The sequence below is a fragment of the Lacerta agilis genome, chromosome 1, assembly GCF_009819535.1.
Source record: "Lacerta agilis isolate rLacAgi1 chromosome 1, rLacAgi1.pri, whole genome shotgun sequence".
NCBI classification, from domain to species: domain Eukaryota; kingdom Metazoa; phylum Chordata; class Lepidosauria; order Squamata; family Lacertidae; genus Lacerta; species Lacerta agilis.
Window position 1 is genome coordinate 26213200 of NC_046312.1, and position 21887 is coordinate 26235086.

The 21887-nt window shown below is 43.1% G+C and overlaps 1 protein-coding gene across 1 annotated transcript; it reads left to right on the forward strand.

Annotated features, from left to right (window-relative positions):
* Positions 1-854: 854 nt before the first annotated feature.
* DIO2 (iodothyronine deiodinase 2) lies at positions 855-19558 on the forward strand. Its single transcript, XM_033141798.1, has 2 exons — positions 855-1639; positions 16577-19558. Exons 1-2 carry the CDS (start codon positions 1418-1420, stop codon positions 17150-17152), a joined length of 798 nt encoding a protein of 265 aa, XP_032997689.1. The 5' UTR covers positions 855-1417; the 3' UTR covers positions 17153-19558.
* Positions 19559-21887: the final 2329 nt, after the last annotated feature.

A 21887-nucleotide genomic window follows, 5' to 3' on the forward strand; every position in this document is an offset into this window, starting at 1 on the left:
AATCAGCTCCAAATTCAGCACAATACATTTTCATTCATGAACTTCACTTTTAGATAAAAGGTCAGTTAAAGCCTTACTCTTCTCCCCACCACCACCTCCCCACCTCTTTTAATTCTCTTCCACATCAGCAGATGGAGTCAGACCTGGGTGTTCCTTGTGTTTCCTTAAATACCAAGAAGAAGACAAAAGATATTTAAAATTACACAGGCTTTTGTACTTGATGGTTGTGGGAGGGAAACATACCAAAACATGCCCTTTTCTAAGATGCATCAGCTTTTACACCTTCCTGGAAAATAAAAAGGGTATAATATTTTTTTAAAAAAACCTCTAAGGGGGGGCACCCTTCTAAACAATAGAAGACCTTGTTATGGTGTCACTTTCCACGTCATATGGAAATATTTTTCCAAAGTTTGAAAGCATTTTTAAAAGAAAAAAGCACCACAAGTATCTAGAGATTTTCCCCTCTCCTTTATACATAAAAAACAAAAAAACCAACAAAGCAAAGTTCTTCCCTCCCCACTCTCTTCTCTTTCCTTAAAAGAGAGAGGGGGGGGGGAAGAGTTTAGAAAATTTCACTTTTCTATTCACTGCAGTTCTGGCCAAAGTAAAGCCCTCTTTTTACATTGACGTCAAGATCTTTACTAAGATTAGGGTTTCATTTCTCTATTGCAGCAATTAGCCAGGGAATGTATAAAAGGCTTGAGGGAAGCCGGCTAGAACTCCAGAGGGAAAGCACTTTGTACCACAGGCAGATAGTGAGAGGGAGAGAGAAAGAAGAGTGTGGCAGGAGGGAGGGAGGGAGAGAGAGAGAGAGAGACGGAGGCAGCAGAGAGAGAGAGAGCGAGAGAGAGAGCGAGCGAGAGAGAGAGAGGAGCAGAAAGTTTGTGTACAAAGATTTCTTCCCACCCACCCCTCTTCCACCAAAGGAAAAAAAAAAGTATTGTTTCACCTGAGAGCTTTGGTGATAAAAGGAATGAGAGAGCGAGAGTGCTAGAGCTGCTCAGCGCTTTTCAATACCTCAGAGTTAGAGGAAAGTTAGCAGTTTGCTCTGCTTCAGTTTTAGAACTGCAAGCAATTGGCAGCGCAGCTGTCTCTCCCTGTAGCGGACTGAAAAAGGGGCTACCGGCTAAGGAGAAACAACAACACAAAGTTTGACTTAGGAGTTTCTGAAAAATTAAAAGCAGCTCAGGGTGGAAAAGACTTTCATACTGGCGTTCTGAGTTAATGTTTTTCTTCCTTCCTTCCTTTCATTAAGCCCGTGCTCTGCTGCACTGAGGCAACTCTACGAGAAGAGACAGGGCACCATGAGTTTTTAAGGAGCACTTTGTTTTTGTTTTAATTATTATTGTTAACGAGGGCACAGGGCATGACGAGGGAACTCAAGGGAAGCCTCTGAAGAGCAGCAGCAGCAAGCAAGATGGGTCTCTTAAGTGTGGACCTGTTGATCACCCTTCAAATCCTGCCGGTTTTTTTCTCCAACTGCCTCTTCCTTGCACTCTATGACTCGGTGGTCCTCCTAAAGCACATGGTGCTTCTTCTGAGCCGCTCCAAGGCTGCACATTGCGAGTGGCGAAGGATGCTCACGTCGGAGGGACTGCGCTGCGTCTGGAACAGCTTCCTTCTAGATGCCTACAAACAGGTGAGTTGGTGGACACTGAGTGGAAGGCAAAATTTTCTGGTGGGGACATTCGTTTCCACTGTGGATAGAAAAGCGGCTTGGGATAAAAGTTTACCGCAAGAGCGCAAGGAAGATTTGAGGCACATGGTCTGAGCCATTTATCACAGAAAGTAACAGAGTCAGGATTTGAACTCTGATTCGAATCCTGCCGCCCAGATTGGGGCTTAACTTATCCAAATGCGTGGTTCCATGAAGACTTTTTCAGGTTGGAGCAAAGGACAGGGGGTAAGTTTTAGGTGGGGAGATCCACTCCATTCAAACTATATGGGTTTCGCTACAGTGTATGAACTTGTATAATAGGAAGTGTATCTGCAATGCCCACTTCTGGACCAGCGTTGTATTAACTCTTTTTAGAGTTTTAACTGCTAACGATAACGTGTTGTTGGTTCATTTTTCACAGAAGCACAAAAAGACTATTCCTAATGTTAAATACATACATGCAATAAATGGTGAATTCCTACATGTCTCTCCTTTGAGTGTAATAATAGAATTTATGTGGGTGTAAATATGTGCAGGACTGTAGACTGAATAAGCAAGCATATAATCACTATATCCCACCTTCACAGCTATCAAAATTAGCCAGGCCACCAGCCTTATGCTTGGCACTTCCTGTTGATTTCCAGTGTCTAGGCAGAACTGAAACTAAGTATATCATTCTGAATGCCAAAACAAGACAGGTTTATATGTTTGCCATTTTGCAGATGGGAAAAGTGAGGTGGGCAAGGTTAATGTCAGCCACAGAGCTGCCATGCAAACTCCCACGTGAGAAGGACCCTCTGCATTCAGCAAAGGGATATGGCACAGTCTGCAGAACAGTTAGTGAGTAGGAGGCCTTCAGTAATACGTGGGTAGTAAACTTGCTGGGTGATCCACAAAGAGCTTCCTCAGCAGGAACTCCCTCTGTTGACCTCAGCAACCTCTTGTTGGGGCATGTGACAACTGGGTCAATAGACTGAGCAGCATAATAGAAATGAAAATCGTGCTGCTTTACTTACTCACCAGGTTTTCATTTAACAGCCTGCGCTTCCCCAGTTATCATTGATAGGATTACCACTAGTTATGGTACTGGGAAATGTTGTGCTTTTATTGGTGTATGTAGCAAAAGAGAAGCATTAAGCTAAGCTCTCAACGAAAACAGAATGAAAACTAATGAAAACAGAAGTCCCTCTCTTTACATTCTGGACATTAATAAACAAATAACATGCAAATATGCCTGTCTTTCATAAGCTAAACTGAATTATCCACTGTATTGTATAACAAAGGAGCTTACACTATAAATCTTGGAAGTCCGCCCCTTTTCATTACAGTATCTAAGAATACAGTGGTGCCCCGCTAGACGAATGCCTCGCTAGACGAAAAACTCGCTAGACGAAAGGCATTCGCTAGCGGAAGGCTGCCTCGCAAGACGAATTTTCCTATGGGCTTGCCTCGCAAGACGAAAAAAATGCCGATTTTTTTTTTTCTTTTTTTCGTCAAACTGCTCTTCCCCCGTTGGTGCTTCGCAAGACGAAATTTTCGCTATACGACAGCACTCGCAGAACGAATTAATTTCGTCTTGCGGGGCACCACTGTATGCTTGATTTCCATTCATGTCAAGGACAGTGATGGCATCTTCCCCAAGAAAGGGCACTGCCTTGTGACAACTACCAGGAAATTGAAGGGTCATAGCTCAGTAATAGAGCATCTGCTTTGCATGAAAAAGGTCCTAAGTTCAGCTCTTGGCATCTCTAGATAGGGACTGGGAAAGATTCATTGCCCAAAATGCTGTAGTGTTGCTGCTAGTCAGTGTAGACAATATGGAGCTATGCGGACCAATGATCTAACTCAGTATAAGCCTGCTTCCTATGTCCCTAATTGGTTATTTGGGGTAATATTGCAATCTAGCCATTCTTATGGCGTGTGCATATTTCTGAGCGATGCTTTGCACCATGGAGAGCTCCCATGGTTAAATCAGGAGTAATGTGGCGGGTTAGGCACCCGGGGATAATCATATTCACATGCAATATATCCCTCATGATCCTTGAATAGAAGAGTTCATGGGACACTCTGCAGATATCCCAGGGTCCTCCAGAAACACTTCTAATTGCAGCTATACAATATGCTTATAGTTGACCCAATGCTTTCAAAATACTCTCCTGCTTAGAATTTAAGTGATACCTTGAAGTCTGAGCACCACAGACTAAATTTTTTGAAATTATTATTATTTATTAAACTGCATGCCACAAAACCTCTTAGGCATAGTTTAAATTCTGACTATTTACTCTGGTATGTGCTGGAGCAACACTTTGTCTGCCAGGTTGCAGCCCTGCAAAGGTGAAAATAGGTGTAAAGATTTGAAAGCAGACCAAAGTAACACAATGGCTTTAACACAGGGGTTGGAAACCTGCAGCTCCCATTATTTCTGACCATTGCCCATGCTGGCTTGGGCTGGTGGAGTCCAACAACATCTGGAGGAAATATCCGGTCATGCTTATTATATCCACAGATGGTATGGTATGGCTCTTGGCTGAGTTTACCTTAAGGCAGTGGCAGAAAGGGGGCATATGTTCTCCAGTGTCCTTTCCCCAGTTCGCCAAGTGTTCTTGCTGCCACTGTGGGCAAAGGGTCTCAGTGGCTCTAGGGGGAGGGCACTGGATAGGCCAACAGTGATGCACATACACAGTCCTATCCAGCCTTATCGCTGGGGTTAATGTCTTGCCATGTTCACAGCAGTGGTCATAGAGGAAACAGACTCCAACCCAGAGTCTACTTCCTGACATAGGGAGCTGTCTTATACTGAGTCAGGCCAATATTAGTAGCAGCTTTTCAGGGTTTCAGATGAGAACTTTCTCCCCCTACCTGGAGATGCAAAGGATTGAACTGTGGACTGCCTGGATGCAAAGCAGATGCTGTGGCACAGAGCTATGGTCCCCATTAGCTTCCCTAAATTTTCAGTCCCCCTGTGGAGCAAATGAGCAGGTGCCCAGCTGCCACGGCTCCTGACTTAGCAATCCCACAGAGATAATGGTGGCAATGAGAGGGCAGGTGTTCCTCAGAGTCCCCTCTGTCCACCAGGTGTTCTTGCTGTTATACACTGTTAAGCACCTGTAAGTTAGTGCAGCCTTCCCCAACCTGATGCCTTCCAGATATTTTGGACTGCGACTCCTGTCAGCCTCAGCCAGCACCTCTTTTGAAGAGAATCTGCTCACCTGCAGTGGCCAAGAACTGTAAAACCCTCACTGTAAAAACAAACATACTTCTCACACATAACTGCGACTTTGATATGCAGGCACAGTGTGCAGATGCTCTATGCATTCCATCTTGAAAATGTAAATACTCCCAGATCAATAAAAAATTAGGCCACTGCTCATTTCTCCTGCTTTGTATCCTTTCACAGCATGGAGAGGCAGTGGTTGTGAATGGCCCCTTGAATATTGAAGGTCATGCAAGATTCTGCAAGATTCTTTAGGGGAGAGCAGAATGCTGAGGTCTCCACCACAAAGAATGAGAGAGGAAGTGTTCAAGGTTATAACTCCCAGAGAAAGAGAGAGTATAAAAGAGCATATTCCAGAACAGTTGATTAAGTCAGCTTCTATCTCTTCCCTGTAGCCTTGAGCAATATGTAGAAAAGAGGCTTGGATCTCATTTCCATGAATAGTGTTTCCAGGTTCCACACACTGCACTGCTAAGATGTCTGAGCAACACCCCACTGCCCCACCGTATAATGTAATGAAGAATGCAACAACAACAACACATCTTATAGAGGAGTTTGCGGAAGGCCAGAATGTGATGTAGGGTCACAGGGTGGCATGAGGAAAAGAAACTGTGTGGAAGGCCGGACAATTGGGTGTTGCGGGAGAAAAAAGCCCTCCCCTCCTTTTGCTAAGCTTGCTTTCAATTAACATTACATTAACTAGTACAACTTCCAGATGTGAGATGTAATTTGCGCATTTGTCTTTTTTCTTTTCTTTTGTAATGTATCACTGCTGGCGGCAGAAGCAGACACCTCAGTACAACTGTGTTGTTAGGAAGCTGGCTTTTAGGGCAATAACCATTAGCAACAATGCTAAATGTAAAGCTGGATGTTGAAAAGCATTATTTAATGGGCTTATTCAATATATGGGTAATTTGTTGCTAAAGCTGGCATGGGCAGATTCTGTTTCATTAGAGAGAGATTTGGATGATTCTCTAATGTTTGCTCATTTCCCCCCTCTTTTGTATATTTTTTTACCCAACTTTTAGTAGGTTTCTACATACTTGGTGAACTTTGCTTTCCGATTTGAACACCTGCCAGATTCAACATGGATTTCCCCCCATCTTTTTTGCCGTACTGTTCCCTCCTTATCATTTGAATAGCAGCCCCCAGGAGGAAAGCACACCCTGCGTTGCACAGAGAGGTTCTTTATAACAAGGTTAATTATCATAATGAGGGTTAATGGAGCCAGTGTTTAAGGCTGGGTATCTTTACATTTTAGAGGAAGAGTTCAAAGACAGAGCTTGTTTTTGAGAATACCTTGTGCTTTCAACTCAAAAAAGGTTCTGTAATGTTGCTAGGATGAAAAAGGCATCTGTATTCCATCACATATTTAGAGAGTGATGTGACTGCTGGGAAAACAGGATGATGAAAACCCCTGATTGTATACGTGCAGGATATGCACAATATTCCTACGCTATATAGGTCATCCGGAAGAGTGCCAATATAGACTTTGTGGCAGGCGATGCCACCATGTTTGATCTATACACAATAACACATATGTTTATAAGTAACGCGGACAACCCACCAGTCACAGGGGGGGGGGGATAAAATCTTTCCCTGTAGAACGGGTCAGGCTTCAGCACTGTGTGGAACCTGATTTTATGAAACCCAGAAAAAAGGAAAGAAATAACCAACAGCAAAATAATCTTCAAGCGGCTTAAGCTGTGGAGGCTGGTGCCCATTGAGACTGGTAGGGCAGTAGGGAGAGAGACCTACGGTAAGTGGAACCAGAGACGGACAAAGCCAACTAAGTCAAGTTTCAGAATCCTAGAATCAAAGAGTTGGAAGGGACACTGTGGATCTTCTGGTTCATCCCCTTGCAATACAGGAATATGCACCCATATGGGGATCAAACCCATAACCTTGGTGTGATCAGCTCCACGCTCTAACCAAATGAGCTGTTGAAGAGGTCCTCCTCCTTGCTGAGTTCTGTGCGGAGGTGGCAATGCCACCCCCTGGACTGGTTGCAAGTGAGAAGTCCAGGTTGGCTAAGGGCAGCCTGAAATTGGTGGGGCAGTACCAGCCTCCACATTACATTACAGCTCAAGAAGCAGCTCAGACATAAGCGTCTGAAGTTTGTGGCACTTTTTTTTTCTTTTTTTAAAAGATGTTGGTAAATTAGACTCCAGTGGAAACCCAGAAACCCAGTCTGTCCGGGGTGTTTACTCTGTTTTTAATCTCTGTTACTGTGCAAGGAGCCCAGACACACAATGAGGACACAGTGGGCTTTAATTTCATTGCCATCTTCAGATCAATGCAGGGGAATGGGCTGCATAAAGTCCTACAGACAGATCTCTTTGTTCCTCCTTGCCATGGTTTTCGGAAATGTTGATAAGAGTCTCCAAGACTGACGTTAGGGTGGGACTATAAGAAAACAAGATCAAAGGCCAGCATCCTGTTTCCCACAGTAGCCAACCAGCCGCCTCTGTGAAGCCCACAAGCAAGACATGAGAATATCAGGCCTATCCTGCTGTTGTTCCTCTACAGCTGGCAATTCAGATTCATAGGAATTTAGGATGCTGCCTCATCCCAAGCCGGACCACTGGTTCATCTAGCTTGGTATTGTCTAAAGCAGGAATGGGGAATCTCAGGCCTGGGGGCCAAATTCAGCCCTCGGGGCCTCTCTGTCTGGCCCTCAGGAGTCTCCCCAGGCCACAGCCCTAAACCAACCCAGCCATGTTGCTTGCTTGGATTGCTATGCTACAGAAAAGTCAAGGGTTTACATACAACTACCTCTCAATCTGTAATCCAACTCAGCAATAAACCGTGGGTTTTCCTGGGGGGAAACGGCAGGGCAAACAAAGTGGGGACGAGCTCTCTGTCACTGCAACTTGCTTATTTAGCCCAGGTGTATCCAGGTTAAGTAGCAGCTGCTGCACTTTTTTGCGCCCTCAAAGCAGAATGTGTACACTGAAACAGGACTTTGACAGCAGCATTCAACAAGACCTGGTGTGTTGTCATGGGCTAAATTTTTTGTGCAAAGCAGAGATGGGGAACTTGTGGACTTCTGGATGTTGCTGAACACCAACTCCTATCAGTCCCAGCCAGTGTGGCCAATAGTCAGCAATGATGGGAGCAGTAGTCCAATAACAACAGGTTAGCCATCCCTAATCAAAAGGTTTTGGTTAAGGTCTACCAGGAGGCAAGCCAGCCATTTTCTTACATCCTAATCTATCCAAGCATTTCCTTTAGTCTTTCAGCTGATATCTATCTGTCCATCTATCTATCCATCTGTCTGTCTGTCTCATAGGGTTTTGTTCTGTTATTTGACTTTGATCTGGGAGAATTAATATCAGGACCCCAGTTTGTGCATAAGAGCAACTACTTGGTTGCACACTTGTTCCTAGAATGAAGCAGCTACAAACCTTCCTAGAATGAAATCCCAATATGACTTCTATTAATGTGAGCAACAGTGTTGTGTAGCATCACGACAGAGGCAATATATTTACAATGACAAATCAGTGTGTGGAATAACGGATAGGCTTCTTTCTGACTTTTGTCTATTTGACACACCAGTGGGAGAGTAAACTATTTTGGCAGGCTTTTAGGGCAGTGGAACAAGGCCTCTTAGCCTAAGCCCATCTGCTTTCATCATCTTTGTTTACTTTGGCCTGGAGTTCAAGGAAGTGCTTTTCTTTGTATTTCATAGCAGTGAGAGTATCTTATGAAAGAAGCTCTCTATTAAAAAAACATTGTCCAATAGTTCTAGGTCTAAAATAGTCTTACTGGATGTTTATTAAGAAATCGTGAGTAGTTTTCTCCCAAGCTGACATTAAGAGTGCTCTGCTTATAGCAGCCTAGAAGGCAGAAAATTGATCTCAGCAGATTATTCAGGAGCAAACATTTACAAACTATTTTTAAAAAGCGAGACCACAAATTGTTTCCTATGTACTTAGGGAAGGATGAACTTCCTAACTCTAGGTTTAGACCTGGGAATGTGTTCATTCCTGTGACTGCCCCCAAATCCACAGAAGTTGAAAGGAAAGGATAACATCATGCACTTGAGGGAATGAGTTCTTTTCCTGTTGAGGATATATGTACATGACCCGAGATCTTTCACAATATTTTGAGCTTCTTTGATATTGTTCCTGACAAATGTAGCATTGTTCCCTAAGATTGTTAGGGAAGTCCTTGGCAGTGCCTGCTCTGATTCTTTTCTTATTGAAGCCTACGCATCAAGGCCTACTTCAGCTGCGAGATGAAACGAGCAGTTGACACAAGTGCTCCCAAGCATCCTCTCTGGGTTAGTGGAGCCCGAGTGTCTCCTTGGTATTCTGGGGATTCTTTGGGCTATGGAGCAAGTTGGACAAAGACTAGAGTGCAAGTGGTGCAAGCCTTGCTCTAAAGCGGATCCAACACGGATTTTGTGCCCGTGTGGCAATGCAGGCTGTGAGGAAGGTTTGCTTTGCAGTTTGCATTGTATCTTCTAGTAGCAGGGTGGCAGTGTTATTTTGGACGGGCCAAAGGTAACTTACTCCCACTGTGGTGGAGGGACCTATGGAGCATTTGAAGACCTGTTGTGACCAACTGGCCTCACATTTTGACCATGTGCAGCAGAGTGGGTTTGACTGTTTGGGTTCAGGAGTTAATACTTCACCGTGTTAGAGGAAACTCCCTTGAAAGATGAAGTGGAATGGGTTGGAATAAGTATTGCCTAGTTGCAAATGTCCGCTTCTTGGGGAAAGTGGTGAAGTGAGTTGTGATGGAGCAACTGTAAGCATTCTTGAATGACTCAGATTATTTGGATTAGTTGCAAGCAAAGTTCAGACCTGGCCACGGAACCTAGTTGGGCTTGGTCACCTTGGCAGACAACCTTCACCGAGAGTGGGGGCAAGGGGAGTGCAATCTTACTCCTGCTACTTGACGTCTCTGCAGATTTCAATACCATTGACCATGGTATCCTCCTGGACCAGCTTTGTGAAATGGGAATTGGGGGTACTGTGCTACAGTGATCCCAGCACATATGGGATTGAGTCTAGAAAGAAGCAATGGGAGAGTGCTTTGGGGCACCTGGCAGTTCCACTGTAGACTGCTTCAGGATACTATTTTATTTGTTGTTGTTCAGTCGTGTCTGACTCTTCGTGACCCCATGGACCAGAGCACACCAGGCACCCCTATCCTCCACTACCTCCCGCAGTTTGGCCAAGCTCATGTTAGTTGCTTCGAGAACACTGTCCAACCATCTCATCCTCTGTCGTCCCCTTCTCCTTGTGCCCTCCATCTTTCCCAACATCAGGATCTTTTCCAGGGAGTCTTCTCTTCTCATGAGGTGGCCAAAGTACTGGAGCCTCAATTTCAGGATCTGTCCTTCCAGTGAGCACTCAGGGCTGATTTCTTTAAGGATGGATAAGTTTGATATACTATTTTATACCCCGTGCTAGTTAATATCTACATGAAGCTTCAGTCGTTAGTTTGGGGGCAAGGTGCCGTAAGTGCAGTGATGACACAGCATTATTTTACCATAATGTCTGAATCATGAGAGGACGTGCAGGACCTGGACTGGTGGCTGACTGGAGTGGTGAGATGAGGGCAAATAAGCTGAACTTGAATACTGGCAAGGTGGAGGCACTGTGGGTTAGTGTCAGAGGAATTGTTCAGTTGCCTTTTCCTGGATGTGATTGCACTCTCTCAAAGGGACAAGTATACAAAGTGAGGTGCTTCTGAACCCAGCTCTGTTACCGGAGGCTCAGATAGCCTCAGTGGCTAGAAGCATCTTTAACCAGCTGTGATTAGTGAGACAGCTAAGGCAATTCCTGGACCAGGAGAGCTTGACCACTGGTGACTTCCAAGATTGGATTACTGCAATGCACTCTAGGTAGGGCTTCTCTTGCACTTGATTGAGAAACTGCAGCTACTGCAGAATGCTGCAACATGGTTGTGAGACCCTTTGATCAGAGACGCCTTTGATCAGAGATTTGCAGTGGTTGCCAATTTGTTAGCAAGCCAAGTTCAAAGTGTTACTATCGGTATATAATGCCCTTAATGGCTTGGAACCAGTTTTCTTGCCTTACCTCATAGGTGTTCACTCAACCACTTAAGTCTGCAGAACTGGCCCTATCACAGGTGCCACACATTACTTGGTCCACATGTAAGAATTTTTTCTTTTTGTATGGCGGCACCTACACTTTCGGAACTCTGCCTATTGACATCAGGAAGGCTCCTTCACTGTTCTTTTCAGCGCCCGCTTAAAACATTTTTGTTTAGACAAGTATCCAGAGACATACATGTTGACATGCTTTAATCTCCTTTTAGTTTTCTGCTTTGTTCAGTTGTTTTTAAAATGTTTTAATTACTTGTTTTAACAGGTTTTTATTCATATATATATATATATATATATATATATATATATATATATATAATTCTTGTAAACCTCTTAGAGGTTTTGTTACAATCAGGATTCAGGACTCTGATAGTGGGAGAGGAGGAAAGATGAGAGTTGGCAACTAGTAAGCAGGTGGCACTTGTATACCCTCCAACATTTCTCCGATGGAAATAGGGACATCCCATTCCATAATGATAATATTACTATTTATACCCCACACATATTACTGGGTTGCCACAGCCACTTGGCATGGCTTCCAACATATATAACAACATAATAAAGCATTAAGCATTTTTTTTTAAAAAAAAACTTGCCTATACAGGAATGCCTTCAGATGGCTCAGGGGTTGGATAATTCCATAACTTCCAACATTTCTCCAATAAAAATAGGGACATCCTACCATACCCTCCAATATTTCTCCAATGAAATTAGGGACATCCTAAGGCAAAGCGGGACATCCCGGGATCAAATCAGAAACCGGGACGGCTTCTCTAAATCAGGGATGTCCCTGGAAAATAGGGACACTTGGGGGGTCTGCACTTGGGTGAGTGGGGGAAGATTTTCCCTGGCTACTTACAGTTGCTATATTTTAATGGCTATGACATTACACATATGCATCTTGCATGGCCTCTGAGCAACTTACCATAACTTTGGATCCTGTAGAGGAAAAAAACAATAGTAGCTTTGGAATTGTCCCCTTTCCTGTGGCTGATGACAGTTTGGATGAATCACACTATAAAATGACAGGTTCCTAAGGGCTCAGATGCCTGTGAATGGAACAAAATCAAAGAGAAGGTCTTCAAAAGTATTTGAGAGCTCAAGGGGATTCTCTCCATAGCCCTAATACATCATGTCTATGTTTAAACAGCCAGCACCACAGCCTGCTAATTATCCAACAATGTCTATCTTCTGTAAGGACTTAACTCAGCTCAGAACTCAGAAGTCTCTAATACTGTGCTTTAAAAACATTAGTGTACAGATTCTGAAAAGCCTTATTATCCCCTGAAAATAAGTACGAAAAAGTGTCTAAATGTTGTGATGCTTTGTCCATGGGGCGTTAAATGAACAATGTTACTACAGTGGTAAGTTCTATTTCTGGTTAGCGGCTTATGAAAGGGCCTCTTTTTCCCCTAACTCTTCCACCTCATTTTTCAATCTGCATGCAAGAGCAACATTAATCATGCCCTTGCTACTCGGTGCAGCTTTAAAGTGAGATCCCTTGAGTCTGGGCAGTTAGCTAAAAATGCAGGTTGAATCTTATGCACAAACAGACGTTCATCTTGTCCAGTTTTTTCTTTCTGCAGAAGTAGCCAGCCTGATACTTCTGGTCTGGGGGTGCTCAGAAGCAGGACATCGTGGTCATATAGGCAAGGTTGTGCTCGTATTGTCTGACAACCTGTAAAATACTTTGTGGGAAGGGCCATGGCTCAATGCAATGCTTTGTATGCAGAAGGCCTGAGGTTCAATCTCCAGCATCTCCAGGGAGGGCTGGGGCAAAATGCTAAACCCTACACTGCCAGTCCATGTTGAGAGTGTTGAGGTAGATGCGCCAATGGTCTGACTTCATATAAGGCAGTTTTCGGTGTTCCTATAGTGCTGCTAAATGTGGAGGCTTCATTTTAGCTTATACAGCCCCTACAGCTATTGACATAATGCAATGGGCCTGGATAGTTCAGTTGGTTAAAGCAGTGTTTTTCAACCACTGTTCCGCGGCACACTAGTGTGCCGCGAGATGTTGCCTGGTGTGCCGTGGGAAAATTACTTTATATATAGTCAATATAGGCACAGAGTTAAATTTTTTAACATTTTCTAATGGTGGTGTGCCTCGTGATTTTTTTCATGAAACAAGTGTGCCTTTGCCCAAAAAAGGTTGAAAAACACTGGGTTAAAGTATGGCGCTGATAATGCCAAGGTTGCAGGTTTGAACCCCATATGGGACAGCTGCCTATTCCAGCATTGCAGGGGGTTGGACTAGACGATCCTCAGGGTCCATTCTGTGACATCAGTGAATATGTCTGATCTTCCTAGAAGCCATTTGAAGCACTGTCTCACGTTGCAGCAATGAATTGCATAACAGTGTATTACATGCCCTTTTATGCAACTTGAGCCAACAGTCTGTCGATTTCATTGGACAATTCTGTGTGAGAGAGAGAGGGAGGGGGGAAGAGAATCATTTCACTTGCTACTTTTGAGGTCAGAAGATTAAATGACTTGAGATAGATCAACTTCCAAGCTTCCCTGTGGAGGAGAAGTAGATGAAGCAGAGAACCATAGCCCAGTTTCTGCATCATCCACCACTGAGGCACATAGAGTAGCTGGCTGGTTTAGCTGACAGAAGTCCATGATTATAGGAACTCCGGAGCCAGAGCTATTGCGTGTGAGTAAAATTCTCTGGGTCGGTTCCTCAGAACGGCTCCCTTGCCTGCCTTTGTCTACAATTTCAAAAGAGTTTGGCAGAGCAATAATTTTTATTCCCCCCCCCCCATTTTTATTTTATTTTGGATGACATTTCATTGTGGTCTGGTGTGGGTATCTTTCCAAGAGCTAATTCCGCACACCCCCCTCTCAATAACGAATAACAACAACAAAGAAACAAAGGAGCCCCACGAAGCGGGTGATCAGTGAGGATGTCAATCCCATTCCTGAGCCTGCTGGAATAAAGAGGCCCTTTGGGAATGTAAGAGCTTCATCAGGACCAATTAGCAGGACATGCTGCTGGTTGTGTCTGAGCATTAACTACTGGGCAGGGTTGGAGGGTTTTCAGAGTGGCTTAACGCTAGCACGGAACAAGGCACCGACCTAATTACTCCTTCGCTAGAGCAGAGGAGGCCTTGTGAATGTCTGCTTGGCAAGACTTTCTCATTAAGGACCAAAATCTCCAAACAGACGCAAGGACTCCTGGTAGGGGGGAAAACATTAACACGATAGGTAACCTGTGGCCGAGAGAGTTCCTTTGTTGCTGTGGGAAATGCAGTGATGCTAGCCACACCAGAGGGTTGCTTGGGTACTTTCCAGATATGTGATGACGTGAAACCAGCTATTATTTTGCTTCCAAAGTCAACCTTCATCCCTTTCGTTTGTAAGTTACTGCAGCTGGGAGGGAGGCGCAGAGGGCACCCTTCCTTTGTTGGGACATAATTAAACCAATGCCCTTGGCAGCAAAGCGGTTTTGGTGCTTGAAAGACCAAATGATAACAACGCCCTACAGAACTAGGTCCTTCTTCTCCCCCCCCCTTCCTCCCCTTTCCAGGTTTCAAGGATCTATTCATTTTAAGAATAGCATGAAGAGAGGAGGATTGAAAAATGAAGACACTATTGCTTTCCTTTTTACTCTTTGGATAAAGCAAACATGCCCCTCCCCCAGCCCCTGTTCACATTACAGTGAACAGGAGAAGCTTGGTTTTTTCCTGCATTGGAGCAACTGGCAAAAAGCGCATCCTGTATGGGGCAGCAAATGTACATGTATCATGGGCTGCAATTGCTTGATATAAGTGGGACTTGCTTCTGAACAAACATGTGTAGGATTGGGCTGTTAGGCAAATATCCTGTTCTTGCTATTCATTGAATCCATCCATCCATCCATCCATCCATCCATCCATCCATCCATCCATCCATCCTCTTCTATATCTATAAATGTATATTCCAGTGATTTGATGGGATGTATATCTTCACACTTCAGGAATTCTCTTTGAAATTCCATAATTTACTTTGTCACAATTGGTTGACTAAATTGCAAGGCTTCACTTCATGAATCTTGAGGAATGTGTACAGCAATCATGCCATCAAAGGGGGATTTTATTTCAGGCTTTGTATGCAAACATATATTGCCTTACAGCACAATCCTAACCAAGCTTCCCAGGGGCATCTGGTTGGCCACTGTAAGAATATAAGGTTGAAATTAGACAGGCCTTTTATCCAGCAAACCCAAACTTACGGTCTTATATCTACTCAGAAGTAACTCCTACTAAATTCAGTGGAGCTTGCTCCCTTAGGATTGCCGCTTTAGTCATAACAGCTATGTCTGGGTCTTCCCATTGTTTCTTAAACCCTTTAAACTACTGTATGTATTCCATGTGCTCGTAGGATAATAATAATAATAATAATAATAATAATAATAATAATAATAGAAGCTCAGAAACCATTGTGGGTGCACAGTTTGACTTCTAGTAGCTACAAATAGGCATTAATTACAGAACATTGTTCTTTGCTCCTCTCCTGTGGCTATTGTCAAATGCAGCCTTCCCTAACTTTGGATCCCCACATATTGTTGGACTACAGCTGCTATTAACTCTTACCATTGGCCTTCCTTGCATTCTCTTTTCTTCCATTTCCCCAAAGCCTGTTGAAAGTAACCATATATTTGAAGATGTGGAACCATTGAACATAAGCAAATATCTGTACAGTTCTTTAATTACTATCTATCTATCTATCTATCTATCTATCTATCTATCTATCTATCTATCATCTATCTATCTATCTATCTATCTATCTATCTATCTATCTGTCATCTATCTATCTATCATCTATCTATCTATCTATCTATCTATCTATCTATCTATCTATCTATCTGTCTGTCATCTATCTATCTACACAATGTAATATTGTAGGTGCATTATTGCCTGGTAGTTTTTCTGCCACAGAACTGTTAAATTATCACTACAGCAATAGAGCAAGTATATATACAATAATTCAAAAGCAAAAGAGGGGAGAAATAACTGGAGAGTCTAATGGGATAGAATATATCAGGAGGACCATTCCACGCAATATAGGAATTGGGCCTTTTGTGTTGTGGAGCTGAACCTTTGGAATTGCCTCCCATCAAATATTAGTCAAGGTCTGTATCTGTTGTATTATCAGTGCCTAGTGAAGGCCTTCTTTTAGGTAGAGCTCTTTTCCAGTCTGCACCTGTACAGGAATTGTTTTTTGAATCCTCCTCCTCCTCCTCCTCCTCCTCCTCCTCCTCCTCCTCCTCCTCCTCCTCCTCCTTCTTCATTTCTTATACCCCACCCATCTGACTGGGTTCCCCCAGCCACTCTGGGCAGCTTCCAACAAAAATACAGCATCAAACATTAAAAGCTTCCAGAAGCAGGGCTGCCTTCAGATGTCTACAAAAATTATTGATTGTTGTTAGCTGCTCCAGATTCCTTGGGGGGGGGGGAGATAAAATTCATCACCATCAATCATTTGGTGAAAGAAAACAGGGTTTCCAGTAGTGTTTTGTGTGACAAACATAATCTTATTGAAGCAGCTGGCTGCTATTGGTTGAGCAACAGTGAACACAAAAAGCAAATGGCAGCAAACAATAGTAACTTACTACCTCTTTCTTTGTTTTCAATACCAGGTGAAACTGGGTGGAGAAGCACCCAACTCCAACGTGATTCACATACCCAATGGTACCAGTGACAGCAGCAGCAGCAGCAGATGGAAAAGCTCTGGTGGGAAGTACGGCACCGAGTGCCACCTATTAGACTTTGCCAAATCGGAGCGCCCGCTGGTGGTCAACTTCGGCTCGGCCACCTGACCCCCCTTCACAAACCAGCTGTCGGCCTTTGGCAAGCTGGTGGAAGAGTTCTCCAGTGTGGCTGACTTCCTGTTGGTCTACATTGATGAGGCTCACCCATCAGACGGCTGGGCTGCTCCTGGTGTCTCCTCCTCATTCGACGTCAAGAAACATAGGAACCAAGAAGACAGGTGTGCAGCTGCTCACCAGCTTTTGAAGCGGTTCTCCTTGCCGCCTCAGTGTCAGATAGTGGCAGACTGCATGGACAACAATGCAAACGTGGCCTACGGGGTCTCCTTTGAGCGTGTGTGTATTGTACAAAGACAAAAAATTGCCTACCTAGGGGGCAAGGGCCCCTTTTTCTACAACCTCCAAGAAGTTCGACTTTGGTTGGAGCAGAACTTCAGGAAAAGATGAAGTGTCCAGACTTACTAGAGGAAAATACGTTGCACATAGTGCCCCTTTAAAGCAATGCGAAAGGGAAAGAAATTGCACCCTGTTTTGGATAGGCTTTTTTTTTTTTTTTTTTTGGCCTGTTACTGAACAGCAGGCCAAATCATATGGCCAGATGAACACAACAGACCATAAAAGCAAAATGAAACCCGAATACCCCATCATCTTCCCAAAAGGGAGCTGAGAGAAGCGTTCTGTTTGGGACAGAAAGACTGGTGAGATGAGATTCCTGTGCCATGAGCAGGTGATCTTTGTGTTGAGGTGTTTGATGCAGAAGGAACCAAAAGCATCGCTTCTGGAACAGTTCATTGAAAAGGCTATACAATCATTTGAAGGGGTATCTCTTTGCCCTCCTGTATTTGTCCTGCTGAATTCAAATGTAGCAAAATTAGAAATTCGAGGCTTGCAAGTACCATGAAATAGAACTATTCCTTTTTGATAGAGAGGGTACAGCTTTATAGATACTGCGAGTTCCAGCATCTGCTACAAACTTGCTAGTCAGTTGACCTCTTTTTTGCTGAAAGTATTGGTGTTCATAACTAGAAATCTCTCTTTGCAGTATTGTACAGCTGCAATTCAGAAAGCTTTTAATCTAAACAGATGATTTGATGCTAGCTGGTTTCCATGCTTTTGAAACAAAGAGTTTCAGCTTATACATTCGTGCATAAGCCCTGCACTGTGGTCTTCAAATCTTAAGGAGGCTTAAAGATTTCACAGCACCACCCAGCATGAAAAACACATATGTCTATTTTAAGATCATAAGGCTATATCTCAAAATCTAACTTCGTGATAATGTTGTGGCAGAGCAGTCCACTTTGCACTGGATCACTTCAGACAACCCAGTTCCACTGGATTCCCACCACTTAGAGGAAGCAACAGGATGGGGGGACGACTTGTTAGTTTGAATTCACCCCGAGTTATTTTGCCTTGCCAAAGCCAACTTACATAATGAAAATGTTCATTGTTTAAGATAAGGTGATAGTCTTACCATGCCTGAGCTTGAATGCATCCAAGATAGCTGACTCATGCTATCCGTTTCACACATCCAAGAGTCACAGTTATCTTGTATGAGAAAAATCTGCTAAGATAACTCACTTGGGTCTCAGATCATCAAAGACAAAGTGTTCTTACTGTGTCAGCATAGATCTTGTATTCTCATCAGATGAAGAATTTAGGGAACAGTCACATGGCAGCATTTTTAAATATGCAGCTCCACTTGACCACACCCAGTTGGGAGATCAGAAAATGTTGCCCTCTGGGATCCTGCAGATGAAAATTCGGCAGCCTCTGCTGAGTCCACACCAGACTATTCAGCTGTGTGGACCAGCACAGGCAAAAGAACACTATCAGGGACAGCATGTGCTGATACTGTGTGTCTGATTTCATCATAAAGAGCCACATAAATGTGTTTAGGATTGCTATGTGCTTAACATTATGTCTGCACTCAGATAATCTCTGAACAGGGAGAAACTCATGTGGTCTGTGCTGTCAGATTACCTCCATGTAGGAAAAATATTGTGTGTGTGTGTCGTAATCTTTAGAAAGAGAGTGAGGGAAGAAAAGTAAGGCAGGAGCAGGGCAAGAAAGAAAACACAGGCCAGAAACTTCATTGTGTGAGCCATTACAACATTTCAGACATTGGGACCATTTGTGAATTCCTGCACCTGGGCTTTCTTGGACTGGGTGTATGTATGTTCACAACCTCGCAAGGCCACATCCTAGAAGCAACCTTGATTTAACACTAGCTTTGGATGCATGGAACTGAAACAATTTATTAATCAGTGCACTTGCTTGCTTTCTGAAGAGAAACAGCAGCCACAGGAGCAGCTGCAACAACAGTACAGTTAGGATTAGAAGTTACTGTGTGTTTAGTAGGTGCTCTTTAAAAAAAAAATAATTTATTGCATTTAGAAGCCATGATGTAGATGGTGTATTTTCGTGTGCGGGTAAAAAGGAAAGGGGATAGGGAGGGGGATACACACCACTTTACCTCATTGGTATTGAAACTTTGTCCATTAGTTAAATGTGGTTGTGTCGATATTCCTCTCCCTTCTGTTTTAGAAGTTTGCAATTAGTTTTTAATCAGATTAGTTCAGTGAAGTTAGTTCAGCATGAAAGAGGTTTCACCCTCGGGGCTGATGAATTGCAGAGCTGCAGAGGGCCAGCTGCCTTTGCCCAGCTTCATTTTCTAAGGAGCTTCCTTGGAAAATTCATGTCAGCCTCATAGGTACTACTTTCCTTCCCCTTCCCCTCCACCACCATTTCAAGCATGATGAAGATTAGAAATACAATAGTTGGTATGAGTTTTTCAGGAGTGGAAGAGGAGGGTAATGGTTTTGAAAGCAACACTGAGCACAAGCCACCTTAAAACAACAACAACAACAACAGGGGAAGGAAAGCAATTTACATCATTGGTGGAAACCATTCACCAATACCCAGAAGTGTTCCTTCCCCACCTTCATTTATGTTGCCTCCTTATTTGTAGATTCAGCCTATTTTTTTTTTGTTTTGATGTTGGCCAGTCCAGCTCATGCACATTGCATTTTTAGAACGTGCTTCTCTCCACTGCAGGTATGCAAACTTGACAGTATGGTATGAATGCTATTTTCTCCCCCCCCCCCCAATGTCCTCTTTCATTCCTTTCCTCCCTTATACAGACACACAGCACTTGGCCACACAAATACTGAGAGAGGGTTTTGGAGAAGCTGACAGGATGAATGAAGTGTGGAAAGCTGGCAGTTGAAAGACGTAGGGAAGGGGTGTGCTCTTGGGGTCGAGGGTATTGCACAGATGTAAGGGCTTGAGGAGGGAAGTAAAGAGGGACAGTGTTAGGGAAGGTGGTCTTCTTTAGCTCGGGGTGAAGAAGTTACTACTGCAAATAAGAGGGGGAAATAGACACAGGAACAATGGTCAATATGGAAGGAATGCAGGTCTTCCCCAAACGTAGCCTATTGGCAGGTACATGAGACAGTGGGATTGTCCACACTTCTGCTTGTCTCATGTCCAAAATGACATGTCTGAGTGGTGTTCTGCTCAACGCATTCCCTTTTCCTCGAGGAAAATCTGTCTTTAGTGCTAAATTGGTGCAAACATCAATCCAGAGAAAACCCAATTTGCCATTTGCTCCAGTTGAGCACTAAAGAGAAGTTTTCCCCAGGGGAAAGCAGCAGTACAAGAGGAAGTATGGGTGATCCCCCATTTCTTAGCTGATTCTTTTTAAAAACAACAACAACAACAAATCAAGAAATAAATATTAGTACAGAGCCTGATTGTACCCTTGTGAAGAATAGAAGCAATTATCAGATTAACTGTGTGTTCTCAACTATATTTAATCAGAAGTAATTTCTACTGATTTCAATTGACTTACTGTTCAGTGACTGCATGTGGGATTGCCACCTAATTCATTTTATCCAGTATCCTGTTTCAAATAGCCATCAGGTTTTATTATAGAGGCAAATTCAAAAATCCAATTTATGGCTTTTTCCAGAACAATTTAGCAATGTTCAGTGACTGTTAATGCTTATCTTTTAAAACCATGATGGAGACACAGTTAAGCACTTTAAGCACTTTGTTAAAGAGGTGCTGTGCAGCACAACCCTAAACGGGTTTACCTGGAAGTGAAACCCATTAGGTTCAAAGGGCCTGAATCGCCCAAGCCTACACATGGTAATGCCAAAGTAAGACCAAATGTGTTCAATGGGCCTCACAAGTCAATGTGCATAGGCTTGCAGCTGCACCTCTGGAAATAATCAATGTCTTATCAATTCAAGAAGTTCATTTAGTGGGCTGTACAATTCCAAATAATTTATTTGATCACATTCAAATTTGCTGTTCTGTCATTTCACACAATGTTCCTTTCTCTCACAGTATTAAGTAAAATGAGGGATTTGGTTCCATTATTGTTTCCTTACACAACCACAACCTTGTTGCTTTATTTTATTTTTTAAGTCCCTCCATGTTTTTGATCATTTTTATCCTCTTTTGTTTTTTTGTTTTTGGCAAATGCTCTATTTTCATGTTGGTGAATATAAAACACAAGTCACTATTCTGGATGGTGACAGAAGTTGGTTTTTATGTTTATGCTCTTTACATTCATTCTTCAGGCTTTTAAAAAAAAATTGTCCAAAATTCCAATTCCTTCTCATTTATATGCCTTGGATAGAAAGACCGACCAAAGTGTTTTCTTGACAGTTGGAACATACCTTAAACTCAGAAGAGGGATTGTGAGTGACTAAACTATAATACAGATTTACATATCTAAAGTCACTGCTATTTTGCATGGCTATTTTCTTCCTTTTGGTTTTCCATTATTCTGAGGTTTCTTCTTATGTGTGACATGCTTGTTATTCATAGATGTTTGTTCCTCACACAGTGTGAGGATTAGGAAATGGACTTCTGTCAAAGGAAAATCCACCGGCTTTCTTTCTTTCCCAACAACATAGATTTCTGACTCTTTTTCACAAACTTAATTATGCCCATCAGCCCAACACAATAATCATGACAGTGTTACTTTAAAAAACAACAACAACAACAAACTCCACCAGAAAACAGTAGACCAAAACCCAGAGGAAAATACACCCCCCCCCCGAAAAAAACAAGACTTTTGTGACTTCAGTCTTGTATGGGATATGATTTTGCTATTGTTCTTAAAAGGGGGGAAATAGATTTAAGTTTTTAGATTTTGTGAGCAGCCTCTCAC